Source organism: Peromyscus maniculatus, chromosome 15 (genome assembly GCF_049852395.1).
Source record: "Peromyscus maniculatus bairdii isolate BWxNUB_F1_BW_parent chromosome 15, HU_Pman_BW_mat_3.1, whole genome shotgun sequence".
Classification (NCBI taxonomy): Eukaryota; Metazoa; Chordata; class Mammalia; order Rodentia; family Cricetidae; genus Peromyscus; species Peromyscus maniculatus.
The window spans coordinates 199,901-220,914 of NC_134866.1; the positions used below are offsets into that span (position 1 = coordinate 199,901).

The 21,014-nt window shown below is 43.2% G+C and overlaps 1 protein-coding gene across 2 annotated transcripts in view; it reads left to right on the top strand.

The window, feature by feature from the left end:
* The window catches only part of Ahrr (aryl hydrocarbon receptor repressor), a 100,325-nt gene that overhangs the window by 19,358 nt on the left and 59,953 nt on the right, over positions 1 to 21,014 (top strand). For both annotated transcript variants that reach the window (XM_076551654.1, XM_006990025.4), the window contains one exon: positions 1,281 to 1,462. In XM_076551654.1, coding sequence (XP_076407769.1) covers positions 1,281 to 1,462 — 182 coding nt within the window. The remainder of the gene's footprint in view (positions 1 to 1,280; positions 1,463 to 21,014) is intronic.

Consider the following 21,014-nt stretch of genomic DNA (forward strand, 5'->3'; position numbering starts at 1 on the left):
GGCTGCTTTTCTCAGTTCTACCAATAATGAGCCTTTTTGCTTTTTGTCCTTTCCAACATTGGATCTGCTCTGGCTGCTGCTGTCTCTTCTAGAGGCATAGTGTGGGTGATACTGATAATGAAGAATCAGGAAGGTTTATTCTGTGCCACAATTAAGAGGGCCAGAAGAGGGAGACCTAAGAAGTTAGACAAAGGGATGTTGAAGGCCCCCTCTCCAGGCAGGTAGTTGAGGCCAGGTGAAACTATCTATGAGTGAGCAGGTTTCCTGAGCTATGTGAAGTGGTGTAAAGGACCTCTTGACCCTCCAGATGCTGGGGCTCTGGAGGCCTTGACTTTGAGAACTTGTCTGTGATGTCTAGCAGGTCCTGAAGTCCTCTTCTAGGTATTTGGACTCTCGGGCCTGAATTTGAACTGAAATTCATTGTCCTGGGAACCAAGAAGACCAAGAATTGTTTGGAGTGCCAATAGGGTCAGGAAGCTGTCACCATTCTAGCATGGGAACTTGTATTTTTCCTATTGTATATTAGGTTTGTGCTAAGGTGCTGTGAGACTTTGAAGGAAGTTAAATAAAATTCTTATTTTTTCCATGCACATTTTTGCCCAAACAACCCTAGCCAGGTATCCTCCCTTCTTAGGAAACCTGGCACAGAAGTGTTGAGAAATGCACCAGAATCACACAGCCAGTGGCCATGCCTTTCATCCTTGTCAGAGACTTTTCACATATTCCTCCAACTATCAGGTTGTAGCTAACTAGTGTCTTTTCAGTTCCTTGATATGCATCTTCAAGAAGAAGTGTAGGCTGAATATTCTGTCCTGCCAGCCAGCTCCCAAATAACCACTTATTATTAATTATAAATGCTTGGCTGGTAGCTTAGGCTTGTTTCTAACTAACTCTTATAACTTAAATTAACCCATTTCTATTAATTTACTTGCTGCCACATGGCTCACAGCTTGTTACCACATCTTGTACATGCCCTGCTTCCTCTGTGTCTGGCTGTCAATTCTACCCTTCTTCATCTCAGAAAGCTCTCTCCCTGTCCACAAGTCCTACCTAACCTCTTCCTGCCTATCTGTTGGCCATTTAGCTCTTTATTAAACCAATGAGAACAAAACATCTTCACAGTGTGCAAAAAGGTTGTTCCACAACAAAGGCGTGATCTTTTGTCTGTCTGGGCAGCAACTTTGATGTTCTCAGTAAGGTCACCACAGAGAATGGTTTCTTGTCTGTGGGGCCAGTGGCTCCTGGTGGGAATGTATATGACTAAGGCCTTCTTTCCACAGGAGGCTTACCATGGGGGCTGAGAAATCAAACCCTTCCAAACGGCACCGGGACCGCCTCAATACAGAACTGGACCACCTGGCCAGCCTGCTGCCATTTCCACCTGATATCATCTCCAAGCTGGACAAGCTTTCCGTCCTGCGCCTCAGTGTTAGTTACCTCAGGGTGAAGAGCTTCTTCCAAGGTAGGACTCTCACTTGTGGACATTGTATCCATCTAAGCTTGACTAAATCTCACTTGTGCCATCTGGGTCCACTTGAGTCCAGTTAGGTTTCATTTGTGCATTGCTAGGTCTGATCTGGGCCCTTCTGGTCTAGCCAGGTTTCCCCTGTGCTCTGTTGGGTCTTACCTGGGTCCATCTGAATCCAAATAGGTCTGACTTGGACCCAGCTGTGATGAGACATGTGCATAGTGTGTTAGACCATCATGCAACCCTCTCTGTCCATGCTAACCTCGTCTAGATGGAAAGATCCTTGGTTGTGGGCTGACCAATCTGTGGGGTTCCTCTCCAGGGCAAGAGTAACACACTTGCTTCAGGGGCTCTATTCACTTTATTAGGATGGTCCTGGGTTCTCTAAGTGCCCAGATCCAGGATAGCTCTGGGGATGGGGGGCTTCAGGGAATAAGACAGGACAGCTCTGGGGAGGAAATCCAGGGAATAAGGAGATCTACTCAGAGAGAGAGAGAGAGAGAGAGAGAGAGAGAGAGAGAGAGAGAGAGAGAAGGACTGCCATAGGCAGGAGGCCTAGTGTCCACAGTTAACCTTGTCTTCTGTATATTGCTACCTTGAGTACCACAGGGTGACTGAGGAATAACTTTGTGTGCTGTGGCAACCAGGCTGATCTCCCACCACCATGCTCTAGCAAAGTCTTTCTGCCATCTACAACTTGTGAAGCCCTCTCTTCTGGGAGTTCAGAGGTTCCCTGCATCCTGAAGCTCCAATCCACCACAGTTTGGGGATATTTTGCATCTTTCTATTAGCTGTACTGAACCCCCAAGGGTAGCAGGGCTCTGGCTGTCCTGGCACACTGTGGCTTTGTTCTGTGGGAGAAGGACTGGAAAAGGTGCCTGTGAAGGATTGGGGGGTGTGGTCAGAGACAGAGCCCTTCTTTGTGTTCACCATGGCTTCTCCCATTGGTCTGTATGAGAATTGTACCCATCTTCTGCCATGTCATCGTGTTTCCTTAGATGTCCAGGTTTTGGTTTCCTTGGAATCTTGGGTATCTGAAGGGCTGAAGAACACATAGGGCTTGAAGACATAGATAGGACTGGGCAGCTTCCTTTGTTGGAAGGTGGTAGTGATGCTCTCCCAGCTTCTGCTTTGTGTAGCAGCAGAAGGTGATAGGCTTAAAGAGGGTTGAAATCCGAATGGTATGGTTTCCAGTTGCTGGCTTCTCAGGTTAGTTTCTGGGTACAGCATGGTTACATGTTCTGATGGAGTAGGAGTACTGCTATTATAGTCCCCCTCAGTGTCCTGTTAGCAAGAGGGGCCTTTCTTGGCATGTGGGGTGTTGTCAGCATAGGGCTCTGCTAGCCTCAGCACATCCCCAGAGCCCTGGTGAAGTTTTGAATTCCAGTATCAGAAGATGCCAAGTGGAGATTTTACATAGTGCCTGATGTCTGACCATCTTGATACTCTTGCCTAAGTCCTGGCTAGTCCCAGCCTCCTTGAATACCATATCACAGTGGAACTGTGGCAACACATTTTCATTTCACTCTCCATGGTTTCTAATTTTACACACAAAAATATCACTTTTATGAATTTTCCTCTCCCTAGGAACCCCTCCCATAGAACCCCTACCTACTTTGGGGCTCCAGACTAGAGCTGCCTGGTGGGCAACTCTTAGTTCTAATGCTGCTGCATTCAGTTTGCCTCTGTGGTCTGAGTGCTTTTCCAGGCATTAGGGTGGGAAGAAATTGAGAAAATCTTTCAAAACATGCTGTGTCATCCTGATCTTGTATGGGTGTGGGAAGCTAGGAGGGAATCAAAGCCTCTGAATTTGCTTTCTACAAAGTGCCTAAAAGTGAGAAGTGTAACTAAGTCAACTCCCAGCTCCCATGGGCATTGCTAGCAAGCCTCAAGGGCAGCCCCCAGGTCACTCAGGTCAGACTGGGGCTGCCCTGGGTAGAGAGACTCTGTCCAGAACTAAAAAGGACTTTGTTTTCTGTCCTTGCACTGACATGGTCACACATACACATACTTGACCTTGGGACAGAGATGAGGAGTGGTCTAGTTTCTCTGTTGTGTACTTTAATATGCTGACAAAAGTAACTTAGGACAGGAAAGGGTGTATTCTGCTAATAATTCCAGGTCACAGCCCATCATTGAGGAAGCCCAGGCAGGAATTTGAAGGCAGGCCCACTCACTCTTCCACATAACATTACCTTCAACCAAGGAACTCATTTCACAGCCAAAGAAGCATGTTAGAAATCATGGAGGATGCTGCTCGATGGCTACTTGAAGACTGGCCTATACTCAGCTAGTATACACTTCAGGATCATCAGTTGGTCATGGTACCATCCACAGTGGGCTGACCTTTTTCATATAGTAAACAATTATGACAGCCCCTCACAGATATGCCCACTGGTCAATCTGACAATTGAAGCTTTCTTCTCAGATAATTCTAGGCTGTGTAAAATTGACAGGTAAAGCTAACTAGATCAGTGAACAAGGCCAGTTCACTTCTTCCCTGCACAGGCCTACATGTACCCAGCCAGGCCAGGGCTTGTTGACCCACAGAGGAGATCTGCTCCTGATGTTTCTGGCCAATTCCAATAACTGTCCAAGAGTCTGTATAAATGCCCAGTTGTTAACTTACAAGTGAAGTGGTTTGCCGTCTTGCCATTCCTTTCAAAGTTCTGTGACATGAATGCACACTACTTGTGACTGGGCTGCCCACATCACTGCAGCGTGAGGATCCCACTGTGCTGAAATGAAGTGAATCCTTGGGGTCCACAGTTTTCTTGAGAGTTTTGTGACTTCTGGGGGTAAGATAACAACCTTTTAAATTTTCGCCAAGGATTCTGAATTTTGTGATCCCCTTTAAGCTGAACATAGAGAAAAAATTCTAAAAATTTTCCTGAACTCACTTCCAACTGTGTGATTAGAAAAAAAAGTGAAGCTATAAAAATTGGATTCTAGTTTATGCTTGTTGACCAAATGAATGAGCTAATTTCATTAAAATTGCCATAAAACATCACCCCTGAAAAGGACATGAACTGGAAACTCCAAACTCAGAGGGTGACAGTGGCATGAGAATCTGTTTGGAACATTTAGGGTTGTCTTTAATGGGTGGTTAAAAGGCAGTGGACTATTTTAGTTTTATTCATCTGGTTTCTGTGTGTAACAAGACCTCACATTTTCACAGCTCTTTACTTCCACCATCTTCTGTGGGTAATGGTTAGGGCTGGGATTTTCCACTTTTATAAATTTTGCTATCCACAAAAGGGGAAATTTGGGTGAAGAAAAAAGTTGGGGAGTGTTTAGAAGAGATAGTCATGTCCTGTTACAGGGCAGGGAGCTGAGTTGGATCCTCCCATGCTTACACTAGGCTGGATCCCTGGATATGTAGCACTGAGCATCAACTAGGAAAATCCAAGAAACCCTGGCCCCATTATTATAGCCTAGAAGCATCATAGGCTGACTTGTCCCAGTCCTCTCCATGGATTCCTTGTTGTCACCAGGACAAGGCCCAAGAAGATCTACCAGGAGTAGAGAGTCTCAGTATTAATATTAAAGATCATGCCCAGGCCTGGCCCATGGACAACATTTACCCAATGAGTCATTAGGATGACAACATCCATCAAGCAAATGTGTTTTTGTTGTTGTTTTTTTTTTTTTTTTTTTTTTTTTTTTTTTTGTTGTTGTTGTTGTGGAGAGCCACTCAAGGGAGAGGAGATGGTCCTAAAAACCAAAACAAATAAGAAAAAGAGGCAGAGAGGCTTAGTTTCATCTCTCATAAAAACATAGAGATTGTTCACGGTTATGGTGCTGCTGCTGCTGCTGCTGCTGCTGCTGCTGCTGCTGCTTCCTCCCTATGGCCCATACCCACCTGGGATGGTGTCTGGAACCTTTTGCTCATTTGTTTTGTTCTCAGCCTTCTACACCTCCCCACATGCTTCTGGCTGTCCTAGAGTTCCTGCCCAAAGTCAATCCTGGCCACCATGCTCACTTGAGCTGAACAGGTTCCTCTGTTCCATGTTAATCCCAGATGGACAAATATAGACACACTATGACATCACTAGATGTAACCTGGGACCCAGAATTTAGGAATAAAACATCCATTAGCATATAAAAATCTAATGTACCTTGATACTGTTAATGATTTTGGATACCCAGGACTGATTTGTACAATTATTAAACTATTTTTTCTGTTCTCACTGAAAGATTACCTTTTTCCTGGTCTTTGTTATGGGTTAAATATTTGTGTACTCCCAAAATTTATATCTTGAAGCCCAAATCTGTTGTGTGATGGCTTTTGAAGATGGCCTCTAAGTAATATAATCAAAGTTAAAGAAGGTCCCAAGGTGTGGCTGTGATCTTTCAAGATTATTGCCTTTATGAGAGGAACACAAGAGCCTTCTCAGGACACATACCCAGAATAGCCACCCATTTGAGGACACAGCAAGGTATGTGTTTATAAACCAGAAAGGTCCCTTAAAGAACCCAAATTTAGCCAGGCGGTGGTGGTGTATGCCTTTAATCCCAGCACTTGGGAGGCAGAGCCAGGTGGATCTTTGTGAGTTCGAGGCCAGCCTGGTCTATAGAGCGAGATCCAGGACAGGCACCAAAACTACACAGAGAAACCCTGTCTCGAAAAAATCAAAAAACCCAAATTTGCTATCATCTTGACCATGACTTCCAGCCTCTAGAACTGTGAGAAGATGAATCTCTGTGGTCCAACCTGCCCAGCCAGTAGTATTTTGCTATACAAAGCCTTAGCTGACTAAATACTGAGAAGTGGGATGCCATGGAGACAAACACCGAGATGTGTGAGAGAAGCTTTGGAATTGGATGATAGGGGATGCAGGATCTCTAAGATGTGTGCTGAGAAGAGCCAACAGTCTGGGGCATCTATTTGCTGTAATATGGCTGTTTATGGTGATCCTAGAATGTTAAGAAAGGACAGAGGAGTGGTGTAGATCAGGCTCTTGATATCTCAGAAAATATGTGTTACATTGAACAGAATTTAGTAGAAATGTGAGCATTAATGAGTTATTCTGTTAAGGACTCAGCAGGAACAAAGAGCTGATATTGGAAACCAGTGGAAATGGGATTCTTATTTGTAAGTTGGCAAAAATGCAGCCTGACTTTGCCCTAGTGTTATGTCTAGAATAGAGCCTGCAAAAAGATGAGGCCAGACATTCAATGGAAGAGATTTCTCAGAAAACCACTGAAGGTACTCTTTGATCCTTCCTTTACTGCTTATAATAAAATCTGTGGAGAGATAAATTAAAGAAATTAAGAGAAAAGGAACCAACTAAAAAAGTTGAAAAATCCTTAGCCTACTCATGTAACGAACGAGAGAGGATGCAGCTGAACAACCACTTGTTAAAGAAACTGTGTGGTATGAACCATGAATTTAATCAGCCACCACAGAAGGAGGAAGAGAGAAGGGGTATACCAGCAGATACTTCCATCTCAGCAAAAGGAGATAGGGCTGTACAACATGTTGTTATTCTACTAACAACATGCATTCATCATCAATAAAGGGGAGTGTGACCTGAAGAGATAGTCTAAAGTTGCTGTGGACTGAGGATGCCCACCTAGAGTTTTGAACTCAAGTATTTCTCAACTCCAAGATCTAATTGGATTTGCCTTAGTGGGTTTTAGCCTTTCATGGCATCAACACCTTTCTTTCTTTTCTTGATGTCTCCATTCTGAAACTGGGATTCCTCCTCTAGGCACTCTGCCACTGTGTCTCAGATGAACACACCTTGTTTGAGTGACAGACTCATAGCTGGGGGAATCTGCTGAGAGGGTCTGTCATATCTAGGTATCTCCTCACGTGAGTAGATGATGCTGAGATGAGACTTTAGTTTTAGATGTTAGAGTAAGTGTTGATAGGACTTCTATTTTTTGTTTTGAGCCACGCCTTTAACAGCTGAGCCATCTCTCCAGCCCATGTTGATAAGACTTAACACTTGGGATCAAATAGCTTTCACAATCACGTTGCTAGTGTATAAAAAGGTCACTCTGATTGATTCTATTCTCCTACCTCTTTTTATTGATTTCAAAAGATCAACCTGACCAATTAGAGACAGCCTTGATCAATTCCTCTCTTCTTCCCTCTTTCCTGTCTCTGGATTCCTTCTCAGGACATAAGGAACTGAGGTTTAGTTTCCCTTCTTGCTTTCTTAGAAGACCTCATCTGTATATGGTCCTCCTTCTGCTTCTGGGAGGATCTGGAACATCCTAGGGCCTTGCTGGTCACTTCTAGGCAGGATATATTAATATTTCTATCCTGTTATTGAAGCAGGCTAGCTATTTGTACAAGTCTAGTGTCACAGTTAAAACATAATACAACTCTCTAATGAAAAAGCCTCAGATGGAGGCTGAACCCCAATTCCACTCCTCTACAATGATGCTGGGGTTCCTGATCTCCATAGTAGGAGTAGAAGGGGAGAAGAAAGAAGATCAAGAACTGTCCCATGTGTTTGGCATGGCTATGAGCTGGCACACAGAGCAGGCATGAGATCCCAGGGGACTCTTGGGATGTCACTGGGTGTCTAGAGAGATCACCATACTATGGAACTGAGCACGGTGATCCTTTCCCCTAGAACTGGTACCATATGTCTTTCCTTGTACCACCTGCTTCTGTCTCCCAAGTGCTCACATTAAAGGTATGCACTACCACACCCAGCAAGATTTAGAATTATAAAAATGAATCAATGAGCTAACAGAAAATTAAGTAACACCTAGAGACCAAAAATTAAAGAAATCAAACCAAAAATTAAGAACCAAGAGATAACAGTATTAAATGAAAATCTGAACAGTTATACTTCATACATAAGAGAAGAAATTCCAGATGGAGTATTTTTTTTTTTTTTGGTTTTTTTTCGAGACAGGGTTTCTCTGTGTAGCTTTGCGCCTTTCCTGGAGCTCACTTGGTAGCCCAGGCTGGCCTCGAACTCACAGAGATCCGCCTGGCTCTGCCTCCCGAGTGCTGGGATTAAAGGCGTGCGCCACCATAGCCCAGCTCAGATGGAGTATTTTAAGACATAAGAGGAACAAGAAGCAAGAAAATGGTGACTATAAAGTAAATCAATCATTGACTGAAACAATGACATACAGTAAAAACAAAAAGGAGAAATGAGTGAATAAAATAATACAGCACAGAATTAAAAAGGATGATTTGGATTAGTTCTAAGAATCTTGTATATCTTTGGAGGTTATCTTATTTTAAGACAGAAATGTGGTTTAATTTTCAAAATAAAAACCAGAATGAGAAAATATAATCAAAGGAAAAGACAAGAAAGTAAAAACTCAAATGGGTATAGTAAGTAGAAAGCAAATAAAGTCAAATATATCACTAATTGTGAGAAATATGAATGGAATAACCATGTCAATTAAATGATTCATGAGGGGCTAGAGAGATGGTTCAGCAGTTAAGAGCACTGGTTGCTCTTTCAGAGGACCCAGGTTCAACTCCCAGCACCCACATGGCAGCTCGCAGCTGTCTGTAACTCCTATTTCAGGGAATCTGACACCCTCACACAGACATACATGCAGGCAAAACACCAACACACATAAAATACAAATAAATAAAAGATACATGAATTTTGATATCTACAAAGAGCACATTTAAGGTCTAAGGATTTAGAAAGAAAGAGCAAAAATATGGAGACACACTGAGGAAACTCTAATAGAGAGAAGACTTATGTCTTTGAATTAATGTCCAAAATTTTCTTTGAAGTTAAAAAGCACTGGTGAGAGGAAGAGGATGAGTCACTACATACTTATTTAATGATTCATTTCATCAAATGAATAAAATAATTTAAAATGTGTGTTTTTCTAAAATAACTTCAAAATCTATAAAACAAACATTAACAGAATTATAAGAAAAATACACAAATTCATCATAAGAAACATATTAAAATAATTTATGAAATAAACAAGTAGAAGAGCAAAAGTTATAAAAGATTAAACAAGACAAAAATAAGGTTAATCTAATGGACAAACATAAAGCACTGGACTCCCAAACTACAGAGTCCCAGTCTTCTCAAGTCTGCATATAGATTGTAAAATGTTAAAGTCAGATGATCAATAAAGCAAATCTTAACAAAAGTCAAAAGACAAAATCATAAAAAACTTATAATGAGACCCCAGTAAAAATGAGCTGAAAATCATTAATAAAAAGATAACCTAGATGGGAGGTAGTGGTGCACTCTTTTAATTTCAGTACTTAGGAGGTAGAGGCAGGTGGATCTCTATGAGTTTGAGGCCAGCATGATCTACAGAGTGAGTCCCAGGACAGCCATGGCTACACAGAGAAACCCTGTCTCAAAAAAAAAGGATAACCTGAAACCCCTTTATTTGGAATAACTCTTAGACCAATGAAGAAAATATGACGGAATTTAGAAATATTTACAAATAAGAATATGTAAGATGTAGCCAAATCAATATTCAGAAATAAGTAGTTTTGCTTACATATAAATTAAGCCTGAAAATTAATGAGCTAAACAGTGAATTAAATTGTTTTGATAAAGAACAATAAAGCAAATAATCAAATTAGGGAAATGACAAAAGAGAAGATATTGGTGGAATAGAAAATCATTAGTAGAGTTCTTTTAAATAATCAACTTTACAAATTCTGGTGAATGATGAAGAAAAAAGTGTAAGGTATGTTAGTAATACAAAAAGAAGACAATTATAGATTCTGTAGAGATTTAAAAGATAATTTGAGGATATTATGAACAAATTAGTGCTAATACATTTGAGATTTGAAAGCAAAGTAATAAATTCTTATTAAAACTGAGCCAGAAGAAGTGAAAAGCTCACATAGTCATATGACTAGTGAAGAAATTGAATCAGAGGCTAAAGAGATGGCTGAGTGGTTAAGAGAACATGCTGTTCTTTCAGAAGACCCAAATTTGATTCTCAGCACCCATATCAGATATAACTATAACTCCAGGTCCAAGGGATCCAAGGCTTCTGACATCTGTGGGCACTTGTACACACACACACACACACACACACACACACACACACACACACACACACACAATTAAAAATAAATCTTTTTTTTAAAAAAGAAATTAAATCAGTAGTTTAAAATCTCCCCAGAGAGGAAGTCTAAGCCTAGGTTGCTCAAAAACAATTTTTAAGCAAAATGCAAATGGAAAAATTTATTCTATTCTGTACTAAATCTGTGGTGTTGAATTGGAAATGGAGATGTCAGTGTGAACTGGTGGCTTTCAATGTATACAGATAGGCCAAAGCATGATGATATATGCCAAGTGGGCACAATTCACACACAGAAAGGCCCGTTGCCCAGTAACAACACACATACTTTGCATTCAGAGCCCAGCTCTGAACTCCATTCACCACTGGAAGGAGACAGAGATTTGGGAACAGGGGAGGTACAAGATAAGCTATAACTGTTTGTGCCAGAAAATAAACAATGGAGGAATATCATGCAACATAGGATGGCCAGAAAGGAGGCTCTACTGGCCAAGCCAGGAATGATTTCAGCATTAAAATGATTTATGGTAGTAATAACTGATAGCTATATGAATAAAACAGGGTTCTATCAGTGTACACTAGTATGGATGGATGAATGATATAAACAGTGAGATCTCTCTTTAATATACTACCAGATAATAAAGGTAGTTGAGACAAACATAAAAGAGGTGAGCTTATAAGTCATCATCCAGTGGCCATTGAGCTATAATTAATTCAGACAAATAATACCAATAAACGCAAAGAATAATAGTGAAAGTGTGATGAGAAATGGGATTTTTATAGTCTCAAACAAAATATCTTTTTGTGTCAAGGCAGAAAAACATAAAGGAGAGAAACAGTATTCATTGTCCTCAGTGGTTCTATTTGATCTGCTGAGAATATCTAAGTTAACACTGTGTATCACACCAAAAAGCAACTTGGGTTGAGTCCAGCATAACTTGATGGTCTTCCTGATTACGATGCGTGTTCTCCTCTGATCACAAGCACTCATCAGTCTGCCACTAGCTGGGTTGTGGTCTTCAAAGAGGTCTGACAGAAGAAACTGGACTGTGGTGAGAACCACAGCTTTCCAGCCAGTGACTTGGCAGAGATCGTACTGCACTCATTGGTAAGCTTCAGTGGAGTCCATGGGCAAAAATTGGGTGTGTTGTGCTGTTCTTAAAAGTTTTGTGTAAGTTTGACATCTCAAAATAAGTCAACAGGAGGCATCAAGAAAACAGCACTTAAAAATTGCAGAGAAGTGTTCTGTGAGGCCTGAGTCTGCAGTGTGCATTCAGTGAGGTCCTGGGTGCTCCTGGGTTGTAGAATTGTAAGTCCTAGGGAACAGGAGGAAAGGAAAGGGGCATGGGATGGTAGAGCCTATAAAGAGGCTGTGTCCCACAGTGGATATGTACATGTATCTGCGAAGAGCATTTTCCTCACCACCACTATCATGACTGTCCTCATGATTAGCAGAGGCCTAGACAGTTACAGGAATTCAAAGCAGAGGAGTGGACAGTAGTGGCTGTGAAAAGGATAAAACATCTCTCAGCAGGGCTTGAACATGATATGGGCAGGGAGCAGGCATAAGAAGAGATTTTCTGGCTTGTGGAAATGTTACCTCTGCAGCTTGCATACCTGGAAATTATTACCTACATACCTTTATTTCCTTCAGTTATTTTTACTTTTAATTTGAACTTTTAATTGGAATATAGTATTTGTACTCATTAGTGGAGCAAAATATGTATTATACATACATACATACATATACATATATATATACATATATATATAACGATTACATCAGAATAATTAGCATTTCTCTTTTTTCTTATTAGAGTTAACACATTATGTATACTAATAGTTTTGAACCATTATTACATCTCTGAAGTGAAAACTATTTGGTTATTTTCTTTCTTTTTGAGATTTATTTTACTTATATGAGTGTTTTTGCCTGAATACATGCCTGTTTTTGTCTGTGTACTACATGCATGTGGTGCCTGAAAAGGTCACAAGAGTTTGTTGGATCCTCTGGAACTTGAGTTACAGTTGGTTCTTCAGAGCTACTTCCTGCTTCCAGCTCTATTTTTGTAGCCATTACCCACCCTCTCTGTTTCTCTACACACTATCCTTCCCATCCTATGAATGACCTCTGTTCTCTCTGCTTCTGTGTGACCAACTTTTTTAGCCTCCACAAATAAATGAGAACATGTGGTAGATTCAATGCTTGGCTTCTTTCATTTAGCACAATGACACCCAGTTCCAACATTTGTCTGGTAAATAATAGCATTTCATCCTTTTATGGATAAATAGTACTTTGTAATGTCTATTCATCACATTTTCCATATCCATTCATTCATCAGTGAATATCTAGGCTGATTACATATCTTGATTATTATGAATGGTGCTAGAGTTAATACAGGTGTCTCTTTGATGAGTTCATTTTCTTTGGCTGTTTACTCAGAAGCGAGTTGTAGGATTATATCACACTTCTTATTTTAGTTTTTAAAATTACATTTTAAATTTATTTATTCTCCTTCCTTGTGGTGTGTGGGAGGCATTTTTTCTACCATGTATCACATGTAGGCCCTGAAGCAACTCAGGTTGTTAGGTTTGGTAGCACTCACTGTTATCCACTGAGCCATCTTGACATTTGCCATTTTTTTCCTATGATAATCTTGAAGTATTTCTCCTATGTTTTCTTTTTCTAGTTTCATAATTTGGGGACTTAACATCTGGTTTTAGATCAGGTCTGAGTTGATATTTGCAAATGATGAAGGATAGGAATCAAGTCTCGATCTTGTGAATATGGGTAATTCCTCATGAACTCAGATATGACCCCTGTGAATCCTTCAGTGATATTAGTCAGCAGTGTCTAGAAGTTTTTCCTGAATTAGACCCCAGGTATTATAGAAGGAGTTTTCTTTGGCAGTACACAAGAGATGATGAAGGATGTAAACTCAGGACCCAAGAGGCAAGTGCCAATTCTGATCATGTCAGCTTTTGCTCCTGAAAGAGATGGTGCTCAGGGATGTAGACTATGGAGGCTGTATTCCTATAATCCACAGAAGGGACATTCTCAAGGGGAATGAGGAGGTGTCATAGCCTAAGGGAAGTACCATAACTCCTCCATCTTGAGGGAAGTCCCTGGCTGTGCTTGAGTACCTGTCCTTTATGCAGGATACTTGTTGCCCCACAATGCATTGCACAGTTGACCTGGTTGGGCTGGTGAAGCTGCAGCTTTCTGTGCTAGTGTGGTTCCCTTGAGATGGTGATATGCAGGGGCTCTGTCTCTGAAGCAGGGAGATTCTGAAAGAGTCTCTGTTCTCAAGATGTTATGTCACTAAAGCAGTCCAGGTTCCAAGGCTGTGAAGACATGGCTAGTTCATGAAGCCAGGTTATAGCATATGTCTGGTCTGTCATCTATAGCAATTGTGAGCTTTCTGCAGCCAGGGCTGCTGGTGTCTAGGGTGCTTCAGTCAGCAGGGACTCTGATCACCCTCTCCTTCCCAGGAAAGGAGATCATGACCATGTGTTTCATTCTACTCTCACTGCCACCTACCAGTTTCCTGTCTCTGAAAGGCTGACACCTTCCAGCCACTAGCCTGGAAATGCGGATGTCTATTTGGGGTACTGGTTCTTTCTTAGGGTTAAGGCGAATACTTCAGCTCCTCTTTCTTGGGATTGCTTCATCCAGATCTTTTCTCAAAGGTCATCCCCTCAGATGGTTTGTCTGACCACACTTTTGACATCACTCCTCATCCCCAAGCCAAGGTAGAATGTCTCTGGCTCCCTCCTCAGCATTTCTTCTTATGTTTGGCTTGCATGTGGTATCTCATTCTCTGCTGTATAAAGTCAGGGATAGGTAATGACAGATCTTGAAGGGGAAGCAACTGCAGGGAACAAGTGGGTATATCTTTACAAGGACATGTGTATCTGGCATTAAGTTACCAGGATGTTTTACTAAGTTCAATCTGTATATGTTGATCACAATTACAGCAAAAACTCATTATAAAAACCCCTATGATGATGTATAATTTCTTTGTGTAAAGGAGCTGAATACTCAGATGTGAGTTTTCTGAAAAGATTTATTTATTTATGAGTATTTGTGGTGTGTGTGTGTGTGTGTGTGTGTGTGTGTGTGTGTGTGTGTGTGTGTTTTGCTGAGAATTGAACTCGTAGATAACCAAGTGCTCTACTGAGCTTTCATCCTCCATTACCAGCTCATGTTTACAAGTAGATTATATACTCTTCCTGACCTCTAGGGCACCCAGTCTGAGCTGTCAGGACAGTATCTGGTTATGGGCTGTGGGAGTTTGATGAATCTTATAGATTCACCCTATTCGTGCTGATATTCACACCTGAGCATCATGAAATTATTAGTTTAGTACATCATTGACTTTAAAGTATTTTAATTTAAAACACACTTTTGAATTTGTTTTACAAAACGCTTCTTGAGCCCTCACTGATACTGGAGAACTTTCTCTTGTTATTGTTTGCTGAAACATTTCTTGATAAAACTCCGTAAGAACACCCAGTTTTTGTTAAACCAGATACTTCATATCATGAAAAGAATATAGATCTGCATTGTGCCCAAATCATGCTCTTCCCTCCCACAAAGAGCTAGTTTGGATTTCATCTTTCACAACGACAGGTATTTGAAGGACACATGTGTGACCGGAGCTACACAGAGACTGTGGAAAGAAGTAAATATCTTTAGCAAGGACTTAAGAAGAGATGGAGACATGGCTGCCTTTTCACTAGTCCTCATGGCTCAGAGGAAATGCATTTTTAAAATTTAATTTATTTATTTTACATCCCAATGGCAGCCTCTCTTCCCTCCTCTCCCCCGACTCACTCTCCTCATCTTCCTCCCACCCCTTCTCAATCCGCCCCTCCTCCATATTCAGTCAGAAAGGGGCAGCCTCCCATGGGCATCAGCAAAGTGTGGTTTATCAAGCTTCCTTAAGGTCAAGCACCTCTTCCTGAATTCAGTCTGGACAAGGCAATCGAGCATGAGGGATTGTAGATATAACCGTCTTATTAAATAAGAAACACAGAGCCAATACAGAGATGAAAGCCAAGAGGTCAGAGCAATAGCTAAGAGCTAAAAACCTTATCCTTCACTGTCGCTGTGGTCCTACCTCTCCGAAAGAGAACTACTTCCTGTGTGTCTGTCTTTTTATAGTGTTTCTGTTCTGCCTTCTCATTGGTTGTAAACCCAACCACATGACCGCCTTGTCACTGCCTATCTGTACAGACCTCCAGGTCTTCTATGGTTGGTATTGAGATTAAAGGCATGTGTCTCCATGCTGGCTGTATCCTTGAACACAGAGAGAGATAAAATATCACCATAAGGGATAGGTTCCCAAGAGCCAGTGAAAGCACCAGGGACAGCCCCTGCTCCGATTGCCAGAAGTCCCACAAATAGACCAAGCTACACAATTGTCTCATATATGCAGAGGGCCTACGTTGGTCCCATGCAGGCTCCCTAGTTGTCAGTTCAGACTGAGTTCCCATGAGCCAGGCTAGCCATTTTTTGTGGGTTTTCCTGCAATGTCCCTGTCCTCCTGTGATCCCTCTTCCCTCTCCTCAGCAGGACTACCTGAGCTCTGCCCAGTGTTTGGCTGTGGGTCTCTGAATCTCCCTCCATCAGTCACTAGATGAAAGGCTCTCCACTAACAACTAGGTAGTCACCAATCCAATCACAGGGTATGGCCAGTTCAGGCTATGCATCCACTGCTGCCAGGAGTCTTAGCTGGAAATGTGGGCTTTATGGAGTCCAGTAGATAGAAGCTAGTGACATATAATGATGTATAATTTATTTATGAACTCAGATGATTGCCAGGCAAGCAGGCTAACTCCATGCTGTTGTCAGTTACAAGTTTTCTGACAACATATAGATTTATTATGAGTGTTTGTGGTGTGTGTGTGTGTGTGTGTGTGTGTGTGTGTGTGTGTGTGTGTGTCTGAGAATTGAACTCATGGATAACCAAGTAGAAGCCTGATGCAAGGGAAACTCCCTTGAGTCTACAATGATGGCCTCAATATTCTCAGAAACTCCATATTAATTTCCAAAGTGGCTGTACAAGATTGCACTCCCACCAGCAATGGAGGAGTGTCTCCCTCCACATCCTCTCCAACATAAGCTGTCATTTGTGTTTTGTAGCCATTCTGACAGGTTTAAGATGGAATCTCAGAGTCATTTTGATTTGCACTGAGGAAATGCATGTGTGTGTGTGTGTGTGTGTGTGTGTGTGTGTGTGTGTGTGTGTATCTGTGTGTGCATTTCTTTGTAAGCTGTTTGGAAGTGTGAAATATATAATGAATGTATTTTGAAAAATCTAGAAGTTATATATGAAAGGCAGAAACTTGCTGTGATATACTACTTGAACTATGCTCCAATTTTTAATATCACATTTGGGTGAGTCTTTATTCATATTCTGAGGTCTTTTCTTATCTGAAGGACTGAGCAGTGAAAGGATATTTTTGAATGATAAATGGTCATTGCAGAGATCCCAAAGGCTAGTATTTGGCAAAGTGTCAGGTAAGACATGGCCATCAGCTGGGGTGACAGGGGCATATTCCCATTCTTCTTGTCTAACCTCTTTAGATGGCTGGAGGAGGGAACAACAGAAAGGGTACTGGCCCAGTGTGCAGCTTGGAGACTGGAGGTCAGACACAGTATAGAGCCTGGGCTCCTATCTGATGCTGAAATGTTGGCATTTACCCCTAGCCATGCCTTGGATGTATATTTATCGTGGTTCACTAGAGAAACAGATCAACAAGGGCAGGGATTGTGAGGAATTGGTTCATATAGTCATGGGAACCCCAGGGAAAGAATGTTGTGATCCAGCCCAAGTCCAAACTGAGAGTCAGGAGCAGATGTAAATAAGAGGCTATGTTACAGCTCACCCAGAGGCAGAAGGAAAGGATAAATTTCTCCCTCATCAATTTCTGTGCTCTTCAGGCCTCAGCAGTTGGGTGACACCATCCACACTTGGAAAGCTGTACTTGCCTCACTAGACCTTGATTCAGATACTACCCTACCTGAAATACCCTCAGACGTTAGAAACTGTGTGACTGGGTAGCTCACACATAGCCAAAGCAATGTTGGTCATAGCCCCGGGCACTGTCCTTGTTAAAGTAGAGGCCAGTCCTTGGTTATGGATCTGTTCGCTTCAACATCTGAAGCCAGTCAGTAAGGAGGTTCAGACTTGTCCTTTCCAAGCACTCCTGGATTTTCTCCAAATTAATGAGATTCCATGCATGTGATAGGAATCCTGTGTCCTGATCCCTGGCAGGTGCATCACCATCAGGGAATCACCAGACTGCCTAATGCATAGATGGGCCCTTGCATTTAGCAAGACTGAATGTCCCAGATGCACAAAAAGAGCTGTGAGTATTACAAGACTGTGGGACCAGCTCCTGCTGTCACCGGGGTAGCTCCTTCAGTTCTAAGACACTCTCAGGGAACCTGTTCACATCTAAGCAACTTTACTTAGAAAGCTTTCTCAAGACAGGATAGCCAGGAATCCAGGAGTTTCTCTCTTAGCCTTCTGGGAACTGCTGAGTGTCCTGCTAGCAGGCCTGGCAGCTGTGTGCCTTGGGACAGCTGTGATGTACCTGTAGGTCTGTTGGTCCTTACACCTTCTTCATGGGAAGTAGTATGTGGGACAGGTTTTGGCTGGTAGAACCTTGAAGTGTAGCATGACCTTAATACAAGGTCTGGACAATGTGTCATTCTGTCTGTCCACACTGTTTCTGCCCTGATGCACACTTGGGCCTTCTGTTCACAATAGACTGTGGTGCTGTAGGCTGAATCTTGATGGAGGCCTGTTCTTCCCAGCTGTAGTGCTGGGACTATAAAGTAGATTGGCTTACTGAAATTCCAGCCAGGCCTCCTTTTTATCAAGGGGATGCATCAGAGATTTCAACTATCCAAGAGGACAGTCCAGTTTGTTGCCAGGAGATTCTGGGTGAGTCCTGAGTGTAGGTGTGACAGTTACCGAAGCCTCAGTGGGGGTTGGAACTTCCAGATCAAAGCTGGAATGGCTACCCACTACATCTCCTCTTCTTTCTTTTCCCCCTTTGTTTCTCTTTCCTATCCTTCCTTCCTGCTCTGCCTGGGACCCACATTTCTATCTATTGACAATCTAAAATAAACTTTACTCAGCCTTGTAAACACTCAGGAAACTTTAGCCAAAATTCTGGAACATCTCTGCTCCAGCTGGCTATCAGCTTTGTCTCGGACCATAGCAAGTCCAACGTGTAATTACAGGAATGCCTGACCCATTGATCAGACACATCACTCAGGTGTAGAAACTGACATCACCGAGCTAAGAGAAAAGAGGGAGCCATTTTCAGGCATTACAGCACCACCCAGGAACAGCGATGGTTCAGTCGTACTGCTTCTCCACAGAGAACACTTGGCTGACCTGACACACACGACTCCCAGCAGTCACTGGATTTGTGTGTGTCTAGCACCCACAGATGCTTGCCTGCTAAGTGTGGAGAAAGGGAGTTATGTTACTAGGAAGTTGGGTGTCTAGGATAGCCTGCACTCCCTGCATTGCTGTGTGTGGCAATTTCAACTGTCTCCATGGTAACTCTCCAAATTCTTGCTGTTCAAAACAAACTACTTCGTTTCAGGAAATAAGAGAAGTGAAAGATTCGTTGGTTCCAGTTGATTGTGACCAATTGGGGACTCCTTGAAGTGTTCCTGGAATCTCAAAAGTGACTGTGTTTCCTGGGGTTGGGATCTATTGATCTGCCTGCACTTAACAGGTGTGGGGGAAGAACCAGGGATTTAGGTCGAGCTGGGCACAGAGCACAGGAATCCAGCTCATTTCTGAGCGAGCCGCCCCAGTAGGTCCCTCTTCTTGCCAGTGGCTCCAGCAGAGCTGGTCGAAACTTGTAGTGGTTGGTGCCTTGGAGTTTCCTGCTCACTGTCCTAGAAGCCTGCTGGGGAGGGGAAGGCCTATAGGCCCGGGGTGGGGGGCTAGGGGGGGTGGAAAGCCATGAAGAACGCAGAGGGAAGTAGTGGGCAGACTCTCAGAGGACTGTGGATCACCATAACCTTCTGTTGGTTCTTAGACACCTACCCTATAGCTATGCTTTGTGGAGGCCCCAGTGACCTCCACTACTCTTAACTCATAGCAAAGACACACTGCTCCGGCTGATCAGCAACTGCAGGCGGGAGTTACTGGACCCAGTGGTGCGACAATCTAAACCCCTCCCATCACGCTCCCACCCCAGGTCCCGGCTACACCTCTATCCCTTTCCCTCGGGTCTGGGCCCCCAACCAATCTCCCCCACGCCTGCCGGGCGGGGCCCCATTCACTCGCACGCGATCGCAGCCATCGCGTGACTCCTGTGGCCGCAGGAGGAAGCCGGAGGCGCCAAGCACGCGATGGGGGTGGCGGAGTCCCGGGAGCTCAGCCTTTGCTGGACTTAGCCGCTCTTAGAGGCGGAACTGGCTCCAGGGGTTGCGGGTGGGAGATCCTGTAGATTTGGCCAATTTCTGGGTTGTTCTCAAGTGGTCCTGCAGCCCCACCCCTACCCTCTTCCCGGCACAACAAGCGTACTGGCCCCTCAGCCACCCTGGCTTAAGTTCTCTGGAAGCCTTGTGCAATCTCAGCGGTGCTGGGAACGTTGCTCCTATTCAGGGAGGTCATTAGAAAGCTGTCATCTGGGTATCCTCCCGGCAGATGCCTTGGTTTATATGGGACCTACATGGGTCAAAATTTCCTGTCCTGTTCTCCTCATCCCCCAGCACAAGGGACCAGCAGCTCATTTCAGTCTTGCCGTTTCCATGACACATAGTCCAGGGGTATGGGGGTGCCCTCCAAGGGCTTTAGCGCCTCCGCGTGGAAGCTAGTCTCTCAGTTCCCTGTCGCCAGAGGGGAAGCAGAGCAGATCACTAAAGTGGGCCCCTTCGAGGCCTCCTGAAACTCAATGTATCAGTGCCTTCTGATGCCCAAACTGGGAAGATTAGTGATGAAGGAGGATGGTGGGTAGGCTTCAAGGAATCCGGCTCCACCCCTTTCTTTCCCTTAGGGCAGTGTTTCTCAACCTGTGGTTCTGACTCTTTTGGCAAACCTCTATCTCCAAAAACATTTACATTATGACCATAACAGCAAAATTACAGTTATGAAGTAGCAATGAAAATAATTTTATGGTTGGGGATCACCACAACGTGAGGAACTGTATTAAAGGGTCGCAGCATTAGGAATGTTAAGAACCACTGCCCTAGAGGCATCAGGGGCTGAAGTCTCCCAGGAGGGATCTGAGTTCTGACAAAGAAAATGGTATTCTTTACTTAGCGTAGTGAACAGAAAACCCAGCCTCAGTACTTGGGGGAGACAAGGGTGAGAAATGTAGCTTCAAAGAAAGGAAGAGAAAGACACCTGGTCCCAAAGGTCATCATCTCCTGGGCTCCCGTGGGGAGGGTGGCCTGTTACACAGGGTCCTTTATCCCTGCCAAAACCCTTGCATGTGGGCAGGACTGTCTGAGGATGCCATCGACTTCTGGGACAGTGGAGGCTGCTAGCCAGAACAGCAGTTTTGGGTG